Below are 20,704 nucleotides of genomic sequence, written 5' to 3' on the forward strand. Positions count from 1 at the left end.
GGAGCTTAGTACACTAAACGAACTTCCTGTTGTTAATGTTGTCTGCTACCAAAACAAATCTAAGCAATTTACCAGAAATTACGCAGTCAAATGGTCACTTACCAGGACGAAATTTTATATAGTATGACAAGAATAGGAAACGGTGCTGAATACTTGTTTTATTTACAGTAAGACACATGCAAAAGCCCTTAAACTAGGTCTTGAGAAGTCAAAGAAAAATCAAGGCAAACCCCATAGGAATTCGATGTGATGGCTCCAAGATTCGCCAGTGGATTTTGGGGCATTCCAACTGCCACAATAGATTGGTGTGAAGACAACTATAGTGTAACAACATATATTGCAGAATTTTGTAAGTTTTATAAATATTTGGTCAATGACAATGTATTAACATGTCAATTTTCAGTATTGAAAATGAAGATTCATGAATATACATGACTTTTTTCCTGATGATATTTCAGTCATGGTTTGTTTAGGCAAAATTTAGTCCTTTACCTAAATGTTTGTGCTATGAATGTATGTTAATTTAAAGCTTATATTTTTATCACCAAACAATTGATACCATTTTGGGGGTATACATGTACATATGCATTATTAGACTCATTTAATATAATTAATAGTACCCATTAATGAGAATAAGTACCCATTTATGACTCAATTATGAGAATGTTAAAGTGTGTAATCAGCATTGCATAGTTCTCTATTGGTAGTCAGAAGTTTTTGATTACTTAATTTTGCAAATGCCCATAGAAATTTTAGGCATGTCAAACTACTGGAAAAATTTATTCTGATTCCAAGCAGACCAGTAGTTGATCTTACTATATAATGCTGCATGCGTAGCGAAGAAGCAGTAAATACCGATTTTAAAGTCTTTTTGAGTGTTAAATATGAAAAATATTTCTAGAAAAGATAGTTCAGATCTTAACTCTTTGAGTAACTGTACCATAAACTCGTTAGACTCTGGTGGGACTCACAATCTCAACAAGTTATGAGTCCCTGGACTTACCTCCAAAATATTCTAGTACAACCGTAAGAACCTTGTATTTCGAGTAGTGCAATATTCTTGATATAGAAGAAATGCAGTATGATGAGCAACATGTATGAACGCATCATTTGTTTTGTAATGAGATTAATGTCCTCAAGTCCAGTAAGTCTGTTTATTTGGTTAATGGCACTTAAATGAACAGACAAATCAAATCAAATAATTTTATTGGTGTAAATTCCTATACAGAAATGATACCAGCCGACATTTACAAAATACAAATACAATTACAAAAATAAAAAAACAAACAAACAAACAAAAAGAACAAAAAACCCAACATATTTTCTCAATGATTAGAGATACATATTTTATATTTACATTGTGTGGAGGTGTTATTCATACAATATTATTAATTCAGCTATTGCAATCAGCTTTAATACTATAAAAGCTCTTAACAACATTATGTTTGCTTTAAATAAATGTTCAAATCATACATATCGCTTATTCCAGCTACACTTACAGTACTAATGTCCATATCATTACTTTTCAAAATGAAACTAATCTTATCTTGTTCACACATATTAACAAAAGATGGAACTATATCACTTAAATTACAAAAGAGTACATTTCTATTAAGTTCTAACGCTTTACATTGAATGAGGAAATGGAGCTCATCTTCAATTCCATCCTTGCAAATTGGACAAATTCTCTGTTCTAAAGGTGTTCTAGTATATCTACCAACTTCTATTAATAGTAATTTACTATAACTAATTCTGATTTTTACCATTTTAGAAATAACACTTTTGTTAAGGTCCAGTAGAAGATATTTTTCTAATTCAAAATTATTTTTAACTTTGCGATATGTTCTTAGTTTACATACCCGTAGCCCCCCCCCCCCCCCTTGAAAACAAATAAGCACTGTTAAAGTCAATGTTCTGTTCGAATTGTGACTGTTAAAGTCGAGTTTGCGAGTCCAACGAACCCCCCCTTGGAAATTCCTGGCTACGGGCTTGGTTTATAAACATTACTATTACCATTATTAGAGTCACAAAAAAAGAGCTTGTTTCCAGTATTTTATGAATTCCTCTTCTAATTTCTTTTGAAATGAAAAAAGTATTATTTTTTTTTGACATAGTATTTTGATTTCCCCAGACATGCTGAAAACCAAGTTTACCTAATAACAGTTTTAGTTTACTACAAAAACCATTAGGAAAGTTTAAGTTTTCATTGTATGCTTTCTTTACCATACTCTCACTGTCCATATTAATGATATGAAGCCAGAAATTAATTGTATTTTTAAGGGCTGACAATGAAAGTGGGAATAAACCTAATTCAGAAAGTACAGCATTATTAACAGCACCTTTATTTACACCCAATAAAAATTTAGCAAATTTTATTTGAATTTTATTTGGACTGAAGTTTGCATAGTTTGACTCGATGGTAGTATTTTGTTTCACTAAACTAATAGTAGCCCAAACTTCACTGATATATACAATGTAACAGAATAGGTTTAACGCATGAATCAAAAAGCTTAAAATGTGGTAGTAAATTCATCTTTTCAGAAATTACTGTTCAGCATCAAAATTTTGCTTCTGCTGAATTGCAAATTGAAAAATGGTCTGTCGGCAAGCTTACAAAGTAAATCATGAAAATGAGCAAAGTAGGAACAAAAATTGCATATATACATTTACAAATGAATAACCAATTTGATTTAATTGATGAGACATCTTTTATATTCTTGAATCAAAGGCAACATAAGTGATTGGGTAAGCAAATGGTAAGCTTTCAAATCAATAATTATTCTTATCATTGCAGACACCTCTTTGATAAAATGCAAAGTAATAATTAAATAAAACTTAATTAAATCGGTGATCCATTTAGTTTAACATTATGGATGATATACATAGTCCTAAGTTTATTTGAACTTAAAATTTAAATGGGTATATCCAACAGAAATCCAGTTATTGATTTTGATTTGTAAAAAATGAACATCAATGACCAATGTTTTGTCAGGAGTGCATTTACATGAAAACCATTCAACCAATGCTTTTTTAATCTTTTTTTTTTTATGAGTTATGTTCCTTGACTTATTGGAAAACGCTTTTTAAGTGTTTTCTGCACAATTAGTTAAGAATTATTCAACCAATATTTATCAAATTTTAATATGTTGTTTAATATTTATGAAAAAAAAGAGATCAAGTTCCATATGGGCAGTTTTTCACATTTGCAAATCAGAAAAGCACTTAATGTAGGTTCCATGCATTAAATTGTATTTGATTGGTTGAACAGTTCTCAAGTGCTGATACAGAACAAGGATCCACAAATATTTTCACAAAACTTCAGTCATTTTGAGATAACTTGAAAGTTAGACTCCTGTTTTTTTACCTATGAATCAAGGCCAATAACACCTGAATGGCAACCCTTTTATCATCAGTATTGAGTAACAACATATTGAAATGTGAAAAGCACAATAGAGATGTTCATAAGTAACAATGCATTGCACAAAAAAAAACTGTAAAGCTCCATTTTCCTAGTACCTTAATTAGAGACTATAACACTTGAACACAACAGTTGAAAATCATTAATTTGGAACTTATTTAAACCTACATTATGTTGACATCAGTAACAACATATTATAATTTGAAAACATTTGTTTCAAGGTTTATATGCATGGCTACAACTGAAGTAACACGGACACAAGATATTACACAAAAAAAAACTGGTTTTGTGAATATATTCAGGATTAATTATTCAGCTAAAACAATAACACAGTTTTATGAAGAAAGAAATAACAATAACTGTCCTTTAACTGCATGGTCAACAATTATGTACATGTATACACATACGTGTACTATTGTTCTAGTTTATTAATTATATGGACGAAAAATAGACACATCAACAAACGTACATGTAAAAAGTTTTCTTTTCAATAGATATTGTATTTAATATCTTATCTTTACATGATAAGCTGCATATACTATTTATCTGTATTGGTGACATAATCAAAGTAACCTAAACTGTAACAAATCCTTGGTTTATTTTATACTTCCTAGATTCCTGAATTCTATGTTGACATTTTATACCCTCAGGGAATTATACAATACTGTACTTTACACCAATCACACACTGTGAAGTTTGTCTTAATTATTTATCAAGTCAATTATTTCCTCAGCTCTATTAAGTTAGATATTTAACCAAGTTCACTGAAGCAGAATATAAAACATTTCATATATAATTACACTCTGACATTTAGAATATATTGGTTTATACTTCTCTCATTCTTTTCATCATAATTTTGTTAATTTCACATACATTCTCCTTCTCATGCTGGAAGTTTTAGATGGCACTTTCCTATCTTACTAAGGGTCATTTTTCCCCTTTCTCTTTTAATTTTTTTTTTCATTTTCTTTTTTATAAAGTAAAGATCATTTTATGTTTAAATTTTTAAAGTTAAACGATATACACAATTTGGCATTAACATATTAATACCACTGTTCAAATAGTAAATAGAATCTGGAAACAAGCTGTTAACTTGCTATACTTATCCGTTTCTTAACTCAAATAAGAACATTTTATATACTTCAACATACAGGAATTACTGTATATGATTATATATGTATGAAATTGATAGAAATATTGGGAAAGTCTGACACTTATAGTTATATCTCAAATCTTTTTTATAACTTTTTTCTGAAATAAAAAAAAAGGGACATGGTGTAGTTTACACTGGGCATTATCCTGTAAAATGGTGTGCCTTTTTTGTATGTCTGGCTATATAAGTAATTTATGTCATGTAGTACTACTTCCATGGTCTGCTAAAATCATCTGTTGTGATAAAAGAGGGACGAAAGATACCAAAGGGACAGTCAAACTCATAAATCAAAAACAAACTGACAACGCCATGGCTAAAAATGAAAAAAGACAAACAAACAACAGCACACATGACACAACATAGAAAACTAAAGAATAAACAACACGAACCCCACCAAAAAACTAGGGGTGATCTCAGGTGCTCCGGAAGGATAAGCAGATCCTGCTCCACATGTGGCACCCGTCGTGTTGCTTATGTGATAACAAATCCGGTAAATAGTCTTATTCGGTAGGACACAGATGTGATGATTGTTAGGTATTAAATATATTTACAGATAAAATCTAAATGAAATTTTGTCAGTAAAATCAAGAATTTGTATTAGTAACTATAAAACCCTTGGTAGAATATTACATATGAAGTGTATAATGATATTATAAGCAAGTTTGCAAATAAGTATTTTTTTATGAGACTAAATTATTTTTGTACCAATATTATAATTATTATATTTTATAATTATAAACTCTGGTCAGTAAGATTTATAATCTTAATCTTCATATGATCCTTGATCATATGTTTTAATCTGATATACTTAAAGCAACAAGTAAACTATATTTGGTGCACAGAATGATTGTAAGGTGTACATGTCTGTCTGGCATGTATTCTCTGACCTTGACCTTATTTTCATGGTTCATTGGTCAATATTAAGTTTTCATGGTTTCTTTTATATCATTGAATCTATACATGCAAAAGGTCAACAAAATTTGGTGTATGGAATGATTACAAGGTTTACATGTCTGTCTAAAATTTTCCCACCCTGTATTTGACCTTGACCTCAATGTATCATTGATCTTCTAAAGTTGATGTGATGCTGCTTATTCCTTTTATCTATAAGAGTTTCCCCATTATATCAATGATGAGTCTGTATAGAAGTAAAATATAAATTGAGAATAAGATTTAGAGTAAGTAATTTTATATTTTCAGGGAATACCATTAGTAATTTCATATTCATCATACCCTCAGTGGCTGCTTTGTATTTTGCCTTTATTGATCACATGGATGACAGATACAAATGGTGCAATGGATCAGTATTAAGTAGGTATTCTCTAATGTCAGATACAAATGGTGCAATGGATCAGTATTAAGTAGGTATTCTCAAATGTCAATCACTATACATGTATTTAGATATATTCTAATGGGAAATATGTTAGTTTTAAGATTTGTGTATTATGAAACTTAAAAAAAAGACCAGACTAATAGTTCAACCAAACAATGTGATAGTAATTTTCCCCCTTAAAATCATTTATAGTACAAATTGTACACATAGATTTAGATTTTATACGACAGCAAAAATTAAAAAAAATTTGGTCGTATTTTGGTATCACATTGGCGTTGTTGTCGTCAGCGTCGTCCGAAGACGGATTGTTTCCGGATAATAACTTTTGAATAAGTAAAAAGAAATCAATGAAATTTTAACACAATGTTTATAACCACAAAAGGAAGCTTGGGATTGATTTTGGGGGTTATGGTCCCAAAGGTTTAGGAATTAGGGGGCCAAAGGGGCCAAAACAGCATTTATCTATTAGTATTTCAATTGTTCTAAAAGTTCTATCATAAGTAGAAGGTTGGGATTTATTTTCAGGGGTTATTGGGCAAACAGTCTAGGAATAAAGGGCCAAAAAGTGACCAAAAACAATATAAAAAAGAAGATGGGGTATGATTGCCAATGAGACAACTGTCCACAAGAGACCGATGACACAGACATTAACAACTAATGGTCACCGTACGGCCTTCAACAATGAGCAAAGCCCATACCGCATAGTCAGCTATAAAAGGCCCCGATAAGACAATGTAAAACAATTCAAACGAGAAAACTAACTTCCTTTTCTAGTTTCAAGACAATAACTTGTGTGTAACTTTATGGATCTCTCTGACATTGTACCACAAGTTCCCATATAACACAGGGAAGGCTGTGATTCAGTTTGAGGTTAATTTTCCCGAATATATAGGAATAAGGGGCCAAAAAAGGGCCAAAAAGAAGCATTTTTATAATTTACAGACAATAACTTGTGTTTAAGTGTATGGATCTCTATAATTTTTTTACAAGAAGGTTTAATACCACTAAAGGAAGGTTGGGATTGATTTTAGGGGTTATGATTCCAATAGTTTAGGAATTAGGGGCCAAAAAAAGGGGGCCCAAAATAATAATTTTTGTAGTTTTCAAACAATAACTTATAGTGTTTAAGTGTATGAATCTCTCTGAAATTGAACCACAAGTTTCCATACCATGAAGGGATGGTTAGTATAGACTTTGGGGGGTTATGGCTCAAAATGTTTCGGAATTAGGGGCAAAAAAGGGGGAAAACTAGGTATTTCTGGTCAATGGACAATTTAGACAATTTAAAAGCAGTGTAAGGGAGGTAATTCTAAAACATTTTCTTTATATTGAGAATGAGATAGAAACAATGTTTTTCTATATTTACAAATATGTCCATCTTCATATAAATCTAGCTTGATTATAAGTATTCTGGAAGAAAAAAACATTAATAATATCTTTATTTATATCAAATATCTTTTAATCACTTGAATGACCTCTATTACAAGACCTACCTATTAAATTTATTATTAACTTGTTCTCCTCCTGAACACGCATGAAATATTTGCCACTGGACGTTAAGCAATCAACCTTTTAATCACTAATGATTAAAACCCCACGAATTGTTGCCTCTTTATTGAGATGTATTGCCATATAGCAGGTCTAAGCATAAATGCCCAACAAGGGAAATAACCTGCTTCAAATTGTAATAAAATTGAGAATGAAAATGGGGAATGTGTCAAAGTGATAACAAACCTGACCATAAAGCAGACAATAGCCGAAGGCCACCAATGGGTCTTCAATGCAGCGAGAAACTCCCGAACCAGGAGGCGTCCTTCAGCTGGCCCTTTAACAAAGATGTATACTAGTTCAGTGATAATGGACGTCATACTAAATTCTGAATTTATGATTTTTAATTTTAGTTTCTTGTGTATAATTCAATTGTACACAAGAAACTTAAATTAAAAATCATACAAGACTAACAAAGGCCAGAGGCCCCTGACTTTGGACAGGCTCAAAAATGTGGCAGGGTTAAACATGTTTTTTGTAATGCATGATTCTGGAAATAGCTATAGGTGCTAACACTGATTATACACATTAAGAATATAAGGAATTGTTTAGGATGTAATTGTGTTTACAGATTACTGTCCTCAACACTTTGCTATATATGTATATCACAGTTCTCCTCTTAAAACATTGCTTTTGAGTCATGAGTTTTGACTTTGTATCAAACTGTTATTCATCTAACAAATAATTATGTACTGAACAGGACCCAATTTTTCTGATGTCTATAAGCCTTTTTGTGGTTGGAGACATTTCACAACACCAGCAAGTCCATGGCTTTAATACATACATGTAGGAGTTATCTCAAACTTTGTAAACGTGCACATTTTAGTTAATTCACATATTTGATATGACATTTTGAATGTTTGTTTCAGCCGTTGGTCTTGGATCCTGGTGCTTCCATATGACACTACTATATAGTATGCAGGTAAGAGTCAACATTTTACTATATACCTTTATATATCCAAGTAATAAAGAACAGTTGTACTTTTTTTATAAAAATGTCTTACACAAAGTGAAGCTGTCATTTCTAGCATGAATATTGACTACCAGTTTAAGAAGTCTGACTGAACAGTAAAATGTCAGTTTCTAAGAAGAAAAAATGTCAGTTTCGATTTAATAGCTAGGTCAAATTACAATTGGGTCAAGATTGACATGAAAAGAATTATAGATTTAATAGCTAGGTTAAACTATAAATGGGTCAATATTGACATGAAAAGTATAAAGATGAAGATTGTTAACAATTTTGAAATGCTTTGCTGAATGTTGTTAACAGTGGTCCAAATTAAGTCTTTTCAGTTGGTCCTACATGCAATGAAGTATGTGTTAAGGAGACACCAACTCAACATAGAACACATTTAAGGATGAATTTGTTACTCAAGTTGACAGATTTCTATGTTATTGATGTTATAAGTCTGCATTTTACTCGTTTTCATATTTATCAAGAAATTTATAAAATCAACATGAAATGGAAGTTTTTATACATCTAAAAAAGACAATTTTGTATTGCACTTAAGCACATTTTCTATTGTTTTTAATATTTTGTGTTTTTTTTAACTTAGTTTTAAGATTTCTTAATATATACTTGTATGTAAAACTTGAAAATGATATATATTTATGATAATGTAAATATATATTACGTGTTCATTTAAATATTGTATTTAATTTTTAAGCTTTTCGATGAACTGCCAATGATTTATGGATCAGCATTTCTTATTTATTCACAGTATGTATTATTTAGAAACATGGATATTAAAAAAATATTTGTTATTGAAAACTTGCAGATTGCAAAACTAGCTTTATTTATTATGTGTGTGGATAAGGTCCTTGGTTAGGGTAAACAATTTGTCCTACACTACAGATATAACACCATAAACCATTAAAACATGAAAATCTAATAGAGAAACCAATATCATTGTTTACATTAAAACTATTAAAGAGAGTGTCCATTATGGCAAGTTGTTTAATTAATATATAAAGTGGTGATATAGTTATCAACTTCTATTACCAGGTAGTTGTCAGTAGACAACTTTATTATATACAGACTTCATGTCATGTTACATTATGTAATATTCTGTGAATTGTTGATCCAGTTTTAGGACTTGAGAACGTAATGGTCTGACAGGATTATTAACAGATGGTATTTATTGTGTGTTATCAACTCCTTAACAGCTTTTGACTGATGACTACAGCTACTTAAAACCTTATAAAAAAATACAGCCTTCAATATTTCAATATACAACTGGTATTTGTATTGATGTTTTTAGTGGAGCATATAAACATATTAACTATGGATAAAAGGAGTATTTAGTTAATGACAGCTACCTAACAACACATATAACCAAAAGAGAGCAACACACACCATCTTTGTAATAGGCTGGGGTTTGTGCAATACCTTAAACTCCCAATTGTCCTGAGTCTGTAAAAGTTGTGAATAAAATCACTAGAAACCTTATCAGAATAAAAGATCTTAAATGAACACCCCCTCTAAAACAAAAAGACATTTAAATATGACGAAAGACAACTAGTTCATATAGAATGATGTCTGTTGTAGAATTTTACATATTTGCTCTGAAAAGATATTGACAAAGTAAGTTTTGAAAGAATTGTATAAGGATATTTTTGTTTTCAAACTGATCTAACAAATAATACTGTAATTTGAGCACATGTAATTATTTCTGCACACAGAACTCCTGCTTTTTTTCTTTTTTTTAACTTAAAACGTGATTCCATATATTAAGTAAACATATAAGTCTGACCAGGTATTACTACTAGACATTTTGATTTCTCCTGTACAAAACTCTTGTTTTAATTATTGCAATCACTTGGCATCCAAAAGTCATCTATGAAAAACCCAATCAAGTAATAGGTTCTTGATATATAGTGGTTCCATAAGTTAAAAACTTTAGCAGTTAAAATGCAACTTCCATGGTCAAAATTTTTGTTTTAAAGCCTTTTAAATCCTTTTTTTTTTTTTTTTTAATCTGTTTTTTTTTCTGCATTTTGAGTTCCTCTCTTTTGCTTAGGTACTTGCTTTTTTTAAATCACATAAATAAGTATAATCAATGTATAGGTATAGATGTCAGGGGAGTGATACAAGCCTCAAGGAGTCTTAATTTTATTCATGATTTTAATGCTTGCTTATAATCCATATTGCTTCTTTCAGTTTAGAAGTAGAGAAACCTCGCAACCATGAAAATATACCGTTGAAGATAATTTTAACATTGTATTGTTTATTTGTTACTATAGTAAGTATCATATCAGTAATTACTCAGTTAAAATACTGTTCAAACAATGCTCAGACCACCTTCTTTTGGCAAAAATTATCTGATTTGCTTTTTAGTTATTATTTGACCGCATCAAAGCTTTTTTTTACAAGTATCTCTTGTCATATTTCACATCAATATTTTAAAATCCTTATTAAAAATGTATTTTATCGTTTTAAGTGACTCCTTGTTGTCTAATTTGTTAAAACAAATTTTCCTTCTTATTAACATGAATAATGCTTGTTTTGCTGTGTCTTTTGGAAGTTTAATTAACCCTAACTTTTTGTTAGAATTGATTGTTACTTTGTGCTTCACAATATATACTACATGTATCAGTACTGTAGGAGTAGACTGAAAAGAAGGGATCCAACTATAACAAACATCATTGTATGCTACAAATAATAATGAAATAAACAAATGTATTTTAAGGGAGGATAAACTGGATGTGCTGATTAACCTGACTGCTATTTACCTATAGTTAGGCTGGACCTTTTATTTTTATACCCCACCTACGATAGTAAAGGGGCATTATGTTTCTGGTCTGTGCTTCTGCTTGTTTGTTCAACCGTCCTTTTGTCCATTTGTTTGTTCGTTCCTCTGTCTGTCCCACTTCAGATTAAAGTTTTTTGGTCATGGTAGCTTTTGATGAAGTTGAAGTCTGTTCAACTTGAAACTTAGTACATATGTTCCCTGTGATATGATGTTTCTAATATTAATAACAAATAAAGAGTTTTTATCCCAAATTCACAGTCCACTGAACATAGAAAATGATGGTGCAAGTTGGGCATTCGTGTACTATGGACACATTCTTTTTTTTTATACAGACACTTGCCTAACCATTTATACAATTCTACTTTTACTTTCTCCATATGATAAATTTGCCGTTTTTAATTTAAGCTGACTTGTGAGATGCATGTAGTATTTAGCCTTTATTTATTAATATATAAGCATGAACTATTCAGTTTTTTCTGTGCAAGGAAAGATTGCAAGCTGTACATGCAAGTCTGGCAAGGTTCATCTAAAATTGATATTTTCAGGTTCATTTGTCAGTGTCCAGTTTCTATGACAAAGTCACAATATGTGTTTTCTCAGGTACTATAAGCATTGGGTCAACTATATTTGGTGTATGAAATAAATGAATATGGTGCATTTCTGTCTTGCAGTTTTGTCTGACCTTGACCTCATTTTCATGGTTCAAAAGGCAGTACTGTAGATTCATTTGTTGGATACCAATTTTCAAGGATTTCATGGTTAGCCATTAACCAAGAATTCCAATGTATGCAGAAATTGGTAAAAACACGAAAAATTGGTCCCCAAGAAAATAAATAAATCCACAGTATATTGTTTTGATGGTTAAGTTTCTTTTACAAATCTTATTGCATGCATGTCTCTGTCTGGTAGAGTTTTTAAGTCTTTCAACAAAAATTCAAACATGATCTGTAGAGCAGACAAGACATTTCAGTTTGTGCACTCTTGTTATTCTATAACTTATAAAGAGCAGATAACCTATAAACTTTTCATCTCTTGATCGTCAAAGGAAACCTTTTTAGCTGCCTAAGTTATCAAAGCAAAGAGCTTTTCTGTTTGGTCTGTTTTTCATAGATTTATGCTGTTTCTTTTAACCAATTCAATTACTATGAAAATGTCAAAAATTCTTTTTATGTTTAATTTTTATGTTAGTTATGACATCAATTTATGCCTGGTTTTATGCAAAAAAGTAATTAATTGAAGAAAAGTTACAAATGTGTAAAGTTTCCTGTGTGTGCCAGTATAAAGTGGTCTGGCAATTGTACATTTGTCAAATTTTAGTGCAAGCTATGTGTTTGTGGATCAGAAAACTGTTTGCCAAATCTTACATAAACTTATGTACCTAAAGCTTTCAAAATATGTCGTTGCTTTTGCTCAGCTACGTATACTTACAGTTATTATGTTTATATATAAAAATATATTTATTTAGTGAACAATAACTTTACTTTTCACAGTGATTTTGTCACTTAAGGTTATTTCCTTATTCAATATTTCATAAGATTAACGTAGAATAAACAAGAGGAGCTCTATATAATTTGATATATATTTTTCAGGTATATTTGCTTACAAAGCATGTGCTATTTTTTCAGGTAAGGTATTTATTCTGAAATTGTCAAATTGTATTAAGAATTGAATGCTGCTTTTTGTAAATTTATTGGGGTGTAAAAGCGTTGACCGAAATACATTTTGTATGAAGCGCACAGTCAACGCTTTTACAACACTATAAAGTTACAAAAAGAAGCATTCAATACTTATAATTACATTTTTTTAGCTAGAATCATGAAAACACGATTTTTATCAAGTTTTCATTTAATTTACCTTTGCACTTTATTGTGGGACCTCGTGTCATCATGAATGATAAATGTTATTGTCTAATACAATTGTTTCAGGAATAGCACGAGATGTGCAGTTGGCCAATCAGAATAACGTATTATAATGAAACATACATCTAATGTAATTATTAAGAATTGAATGTTTCTTTTTATATTTTTATTAGGGTGTAAAAGCATTGACCATACTCAATAGCAAATATTGTATGAAGTGTGCAAGCGCTTCATATTAAAAAAGTGTCAACCAAGATAACAATTCTTATGAAACATACCTGTAATATAAATTAAATTTATAAAAGAATACAGAAGTGTGTACACAAATACTTATGAATATTAGAATTAATCAGTTCTTAATTGTTAAGTGGCTTGTTTTGATGATTTGCTATCTTCTTTAAATAGATTAAAAGTGTTCCACAAACCTATTTACAGGTAATTTATATAATTAGGAGATAAACTTGTTATAGATATAAGAAGATGTGGTATGAGTGTCAATGAGACAACTCTCCATCCAGGTCATTCAGGTCACAATTTTTAAAAATAAACCATTGTAGGTCAAAGTACAGCCCTCAACACAGAGCCTTGGCTCACACTGAACAGCAAGCTATATTTAGTTTTGTAGATATATCTTAATTCAGCACTCCATGTACTTGCAAAGTCAGCAAAATAGGCTTAGGATATTTTGTGACAGTAAAACCAAGATATACACCCATAAAATGACTGCTATTTTAACTTTTTATATTTCAGTTGTCATATGGTTTTGTTGTAGTAGCAATGAGTGTTGTATGCTGTAATAATTTTAGGTGAGCTTTTTTTTTAAAGTATGTGAAACATTAAACATTAAACATTAATATCCTTAACAAACCAAGAATTAAAGGACATGATGGAACATTGTTTTTGAAGTATCTCATGTAAAGATTAATATCCACAAATAAAAACTCAACTTATACCCTGATTTATAATTGTAATAGAATGTTTACCTAAACTATCTAGAATAAAACATTGAAATAATAGTCCAGATTTATAACTGTATAACAATATATATAAGATTCTTTAAATATCATGCAAATGAAAACCTCTGATGCATTGAAAAATCTTTGAAATAAAATCACCCAGATTTCAGCTTATATGCATAGACACTTTGAACTAACACCACCTGAGTGTGACACGATTGATTTTGCCGTAACTCAAAAAGTATTAATCTTATTTCACCAAAAAGTATACAGATCATTTGATCATAACTGTACAAGCATGTTTACATCTGTACCTAACATATCTTCTATTGAAATGAGAATATGTTTAGACAACACTAAAGATCAGTACAAAACAAATTTATGATCAAAAGACAAACATAACCAATGACGACCCAAAACAGGCAAATATGAACCTTTATGTGTGTGTTAACCTAACTGGGCAATTCCTTTATTTGAAAGACTTCCTAAAGATCCTTGAATAAGCATTATTCATTTGTTAACAGTAACACTGATCTGGTTTATATTGTACAGAATGTATCATGTTTACAAATCAAAAATTGAAACCCATATTCCCATACCAATAAGACTATTCTTGTTTGTGTGATTATAATTTTTTTTTAAGCAAAATTTTATACACACTATTTTATTCCAAAATGTACAAAAATCAGTAATATATGTTTTCTGTTTTAGGAAGTACAGAGAAGCAAGAAACATTTTTATAGTTGCCACAGTTACGTATGCTTTTGGATTTTTTCTATGGGAGATAGATCAAAACTTTTGTGGAGGCCTTAAGTAAGTAAAATATCATCAGATCAAAATTTATCAATTTGAGCAAAACCCATATCATACAACAAGATATATAATACAATGAAATTACAAATGCTAAACAACACAAACGTGAAACTTACAGCCTGATTTATGTTCAAAACAATGAAAGAAAAACAAGTATGATATACAGCAACACTACTCATTATTAATATATCAAATACAAATGATAAATAGACATGTGATATATTCATAGTCCACATTAAAATGATTATCTCACATAGTTATTATCACTTGTACACACAAGTAGTTGAAAAGTTATATAAATAACACATAGCAAAGAGGAGGATAGAGCAGATTATTACCCCAAGAAAACATTGTCAAATGCGACAAAGGCAAGGTTGACAATTTGTTTCAAGGGGTTACAATCTGCTCTACCACCCTCTAAGATATGTGTTATTTAATTATACCCCCGCTTTAAAAAAGGGGGGGTATACTGTTTTACCTCCGTCTGTCAGTCCGTCCGTCCATCAGTCCGTCCGTCAGTCAGTCCGTCAGTCAGTCCGTCCCATGAAACTTTCGTCACATTTTTCTCAGGAACTACACATCCACCCTTTCTTTAATTTGGTATCAACATTTATATATGTCAGCCATACCGTGTGATGTGTTTTCAGATTCATCACTTGACAACTTCCTGTTTACCGAACACTTGTCTGATTTTACACATGATAGCCAAGTTGAAAATTTTCGTCACATTTTTCTCAGGAACTACAATACAAGGATTTCTGAAATTTGGTTTCAGGATTTATATAAGTCAGCTGTACCGTGTGATGCGTTTTCAGATTCATCACTCGACAACTTCCTGTTTACCGAACACTTGTATGATTTTACACATGATAGCCAAGTTGAAAATTTTCGTCACATTTTTCTCAGGAACTACAATACAAGGATTTCTGAAATTTGGTTTCAGGATTTATATAAGTCAGCTATACCGTGTGATGCGTTTTCAGATTCATCACTCCACTACTTCCTGTTTACCGAACACTTGTATGATTTTACACATGATAACCAAGTTAAAAATTTTCGTCACATTTTTCTCAGGAACTACAATACAAGGATTTCTGAAATTTGGTTTCAGGATTTTTATAAGTCAGCTATACCGTGTGATGCTTTCTCAGATTCATCACTCCACTACTTCCTGTTTACCGAACACTTGCATATTTTTACACTATTAATATTATCCACTTGCGGCGGGGGTATCATCAGTGAGCAGTAGCTCGCAGTTTCACTTGTTCATTTTGCTGAATTTTATGGTATTTTTGCCATTAAACTTCAATTGAAATCAATAATTGCTGATGACATGTACAAAACAATGTTATAGTTATTAGAAAAACAAAAAAAGTCATAAGCAAGATGTTTTATTTATTTATGGTGATGACAATATGAAAAAATATAAAACTTGAGCTTTGTCTTTAGAATCCTTAATATAGATTAAATTCATTGTCTTTTGAATTGAATTATCTATTTGTGATTGGTCTGCATGAAAGGGTGACATTCAATGAATTATCTCCCCCTGAGCCATTGGATAGAGTGAATTGCCCCTTATATGAACTAATCAAAATTGCGCATTTTGAAGTGAAGTTTAATAAATATTCAAATTTTGTTACTAATATTATACATACACATAGTTAGTTTCACAATTCAGTACTGACTCCCCAAACTGCAATCACTGATCTCCCGTACCAATATAAATTAATCACTAGAGTCTTGTAAACTGTATAATGTATTTTATGTTAGTCACACATTGAACACTAAGAAAACAACACTCAATCAGTTATTCAGTAGATTTAATCTTCTTTCAGATTATGGAGAAGTGAAGTATTGGGACCTTTTGCACCAATATTTGAATTACATGCATGGTGGCATCTTCTAGCAGGGACAGGAACATATCTATCTGTATTGTATAGGTAATACTGTGATATATTTAAGTCTTTATGAAATTTATATACTACTAGTTTTAAAATCTGAAATTCCTAGTTCAGCAATAGACATAATACCACCATTGTTTTATAGTCTATATGTTAAATTTGCAGTTTTCAAAAAACTGTGCAGAATTTATCTTTGTATCTTGTCAAATAAAGAAATACTTGGCATGCGTAAAGTTTTATTCTGTCCAGTTAAACAGCAAACTTCACATAACATTAAATTGCATACAAGATAATAACCATCACTGGAAGTTGCCCAACCAAATTGTCACCCTTTTATTCCTGTGTACAAACTTAAGTAACCATGTAACCTCAAAGTTCAAGTTAAAAAAGATGGTATTTTAAACACTCAAAATATATGTTAATGAATAAGAATTTTGTTATTGCAATGAACTATATTATTGATTTCCTAAAACTGTCAAATTCAAGGGAATATATTTTTTAACCCTTTTTTGTATGTAACCGTATGTGATGTACTATGTTTTTGGTGGTTTTACACCTGTACCTCTGAAGTCTATGAAAATTAGTACTAAACAATGAAACCATTTTATAGTCATATTGTGTCTGTACGAGATTCTCTAAATTTACCAATACCAGGGGTACCACATGTTCACATTTTAGGAAAAAATGTATATGGATTTTTTTGGAAATCAAAACTCATTTTACGGGACCCTAGACATTTAAGATAGTGAATATTATTAAACCAAATATTTTGGGAATGACTCATGCTGGATATATGAAAATCATGAAATGCAATTTATTGATCAGATTGTAAGACACTTTATTTTCTGAAGTCAATAAGATTCAGTGTAGCTTTTGATTTCTTGATGGTAAAGATTATATTTTTTTCTGTTTCTAGAAAAAACACATTTCTTCCATTTATCCTAGTAGAAATTTATAACTAAATTATATGTGTAAGTCATGGTTGTGTTATACCTCTCCACAAATACACCATTTAGTTATAATACCAAAGAGAAAGACTCACAAGTTTAAAAAAAAAAAAAAAAAAAAATCTGTGCGGACCATTGTTTTATTTAAATTTTTTATATGTTTCCTTTGATAAATCAAATAATTTGTATATATAAAAAAGAAGATGTGGTATGATTGTCAATGAGACAACTGTCCACAAGAGACCAAAATGACACAGAAATCAACAACTATAGGTCACCGTACATTGAATAAATATCAAAGATTTACATTTTTATTTTTCAGTGCATATTTAAGATCTTTAGTATTAGGAAATAAACCAGAAATAAAGGTATGTTTATAACATTACTTGTATAATAGACCCATGAAAAGGCTTGCTGTTACATTATTATTCATTTCTATCATCATTATTGTGGAGAATTCTCAATATAATTTAAAAAAGATGTGGTAAGATTTCTAATAAAACCAAATGTAATAGATGTGTACATATTTTATACTTGTTGACTGCTTATGGTATGGATATTGAAATCTCTTTTTTTTTTTTTAATAATAGTTTTGTGTTTTATTATCTTGATAGTTTTCATGCTCCCACTGTAATGGAGGAAGCATTAAGTTTTACCCTTGTCCTTCTGTACATCTGTGCATCCTGAAATTTGTTTCCATTCTCTAACTTTAGTTTGCCACAACAAAATGTTTTGAATTATATACACCATGCTTATTACCACAAAACACAGATTAAGTTTGAATTTGGATGGCCTCACTTTTGCCTTTCTAGAGTTATCTCCCTTTACAAATGGAAAACTTGCTTCATTTTTTGTTTCCCTCTTCCAACTTTAGTTTGCCTCAACCAAATGTTATGAATCATATACACAATGCTTATAACATCAAAACACAGATCCAGTTTGAATTTGGGTGGTGCCACTACAAGGTTCTAGTGTTATCTCCCTTTACAAATCTCTATTCTCAAACTTAAGTTTTCGTTTCCAAATTGTTGTTTTGACTTATGTAATTAAGTAAAGATTATGACATAGGAAGGTACAAATTCTTTTTGTTTTGCATTCTCAAGCAAATAAAGGGATAAAGTCCTGTAAATAAATGCTTGCATTTATTATAACTTCTGACGAAAGTGTGAAATCTTATTAATGGGATTGCAAAAATTTCATGAAGGGAAATCTCTACTGAAATTTTTAATGCAAGTTTTTATAATTGTGAACCTGATATCGTCTCATTTGTTTTTGTATTGATGAAAACATCTATAATTTTTTAATCTAGAGTAACTATTAATGTGTTGTAATCCATCTTCATTTTCAGTACTGGAAAAAAGTTTGGCCCTACATTCGGATAACTAATGGTAAAGCATTGACATGATGATGGTATTGTTTAGTGTATGGATGTGTGGAGGATGATTCCAGGTGTGATTGATGCATGGTTGTTGAACGCTATATTTTTAACTGATTTCTGAGGGATGAATATAACTCTTATTACTTTGTATATTTTTAACCTGTTCTTTGCTGATAATAAGATTTCACTGCCAATATCAGAGTCAGTTTTTTTTAGAGGAAATAGCATTAATAAGTAAATAAAAGGTTTTTTAAACCATAACTCCGTAGTTATAAACCAATATAGATAAAAAAAAAGTACAATAGTTATAAAAGTATTTTATGTTGGTAGATGTATGCATTTATGTATGAAAATATTTATTTATTTTTGAAGTAATCAATAATGAAAGAGCATTTCTCAATTGTTGAAACGGGTATTCATTCTGTTGCTACATATGTTTATAGTTAAAAGATTTCATTTTCAAGTTCAACAAGAAATCTCAACAAAGTCATTCAGATCTTTGTGGCATTGTGAATAATGAAAATATGCATTTCTATGGTATTAGTTGGTCTTCATTTAGGGTAATGTCTTTGAGCCAAGAAAATTATTTATCTGTTTTATACACTGGTTTCTGTGGGCATTAGCTGCTGGCTTTTGATCATTACAAATGATCATGATTTTCACTTTGAAATGGAAGCAGAAATCACAGATAATTTTAGACTTTATACTACAAATGCATTTTCAGGTTTGAACTCATCTCTCGTGGTTTTAATAATTGTTTGAAGATTAATGAGAAAAGACATGTGAATTATCACAGCTTGAGTTTTGGTTTAAGCAAGGTCAGTGGCATTAAGATTGAGGCATTTCAGCTAGTAGAGGAGAATGTTTCCTTCAATATAAGTCACAAAACTGTCAAAAAATACATCATTTAAAAACTTCACTTTTTTCATATCATAGTCATGTATTAGGTGCTGAATGTTTAATACATTTGTTATCAATAAGTATGTATGTGTAAGTAAAAGTATAGTTTCTCCCTCCACATGTGTAAGGTGGGAGTCTAATTGTTTTATCCTTACAGACATTCCATTTGTACATCAAATGTCTTGTCAAGGTTAAGTCCAGTTTACGTGGAAATGAAAAAAACTATTAGTTTCTTGCCAATAGGAAAGTTCTTTTCGACTGCTGCATGTGCAGGTTAGTTTTTTTGTTGATACTAGAACACACCTGTGATATCGCGGGTCTGTGACTGAATTAAAGTATATTACTATGTGTAAGCCTTATTTTAGTCTCTGCTTTCAAACTCTTCAAACTCTTTCTGTGTGAACCCGTTGACCTGGAATTATTTTGAAAACAAAAGGTCCTGGAATAGAGTATTTTTTAATCAACAGTATTGTCCTATATTAGTATAGTATTAATAAATGGGTAATTTTATAATGGACTGGTTATATATCCAAGGTCTGTAATAACGGCCCAAGGATTGCTGTAATGGCCCGAGGCAACGCCGAGGGCCATTACAGTAATCCGCGGGCCGTTATTACGGACCGAGGATATATAACCAGTCCATTATTAAATTACCCATTTCTTAATACTTTTATTAACCAGTTCTGAGGCAATAAAAATGGAATTGTATATTTTCTTAATTATTTACTGATAACAAAATTTTTCAA

General features: G+C 30.5%; 1 protein-coding gene across 1 annotated transcript; it reads left to right on the plus strand.

Moving 5' to 3' along the window:
* LOC143067249 (alkaline ceramidase 3-like) lies at positions 1-20,306 on the plus strand. The gene is made up of 11 exons (XM_076240356.1): positions 1-349; positions 5,772-5,882; positions 8,322-8,374; positions 9,120-9,172; positions 10,613-10,694; positions 12,794-12,829; positions 13,814-13,869; positions 14,731-14,832; positions 16,668-16,772; positions 18,003-18,048; positions 19,029-20,306. The coding sequence occupies exons 1-11, from the start codon at positions 250-252 to the stop codon at positions 19,083-19,085; spliced, it is 801 nt and encodes a 266-aa protein (XP_076096471.1). The 5' UTR covers positions 1-249; the 3' UTR covers positions 19,086-20,306.
* Positions 20,307-20,704: the final 398 nt, after the last annotated feature.

The sequence above is a fragment of the Mytilus galloprovincialis genome, chromosome 3, assembly GCF_965363235.1.
Source record: "Mytilus galloprovincialis chromosome 3, xbMytGall1.hap1.1, whole genome shotgun sequence".
NCBI lineage: Eukaryota > Metazoa > Mollusca > Bivalvia > Mytilida > Mytilidae > Mytilus > Mytilus galloprovincialis.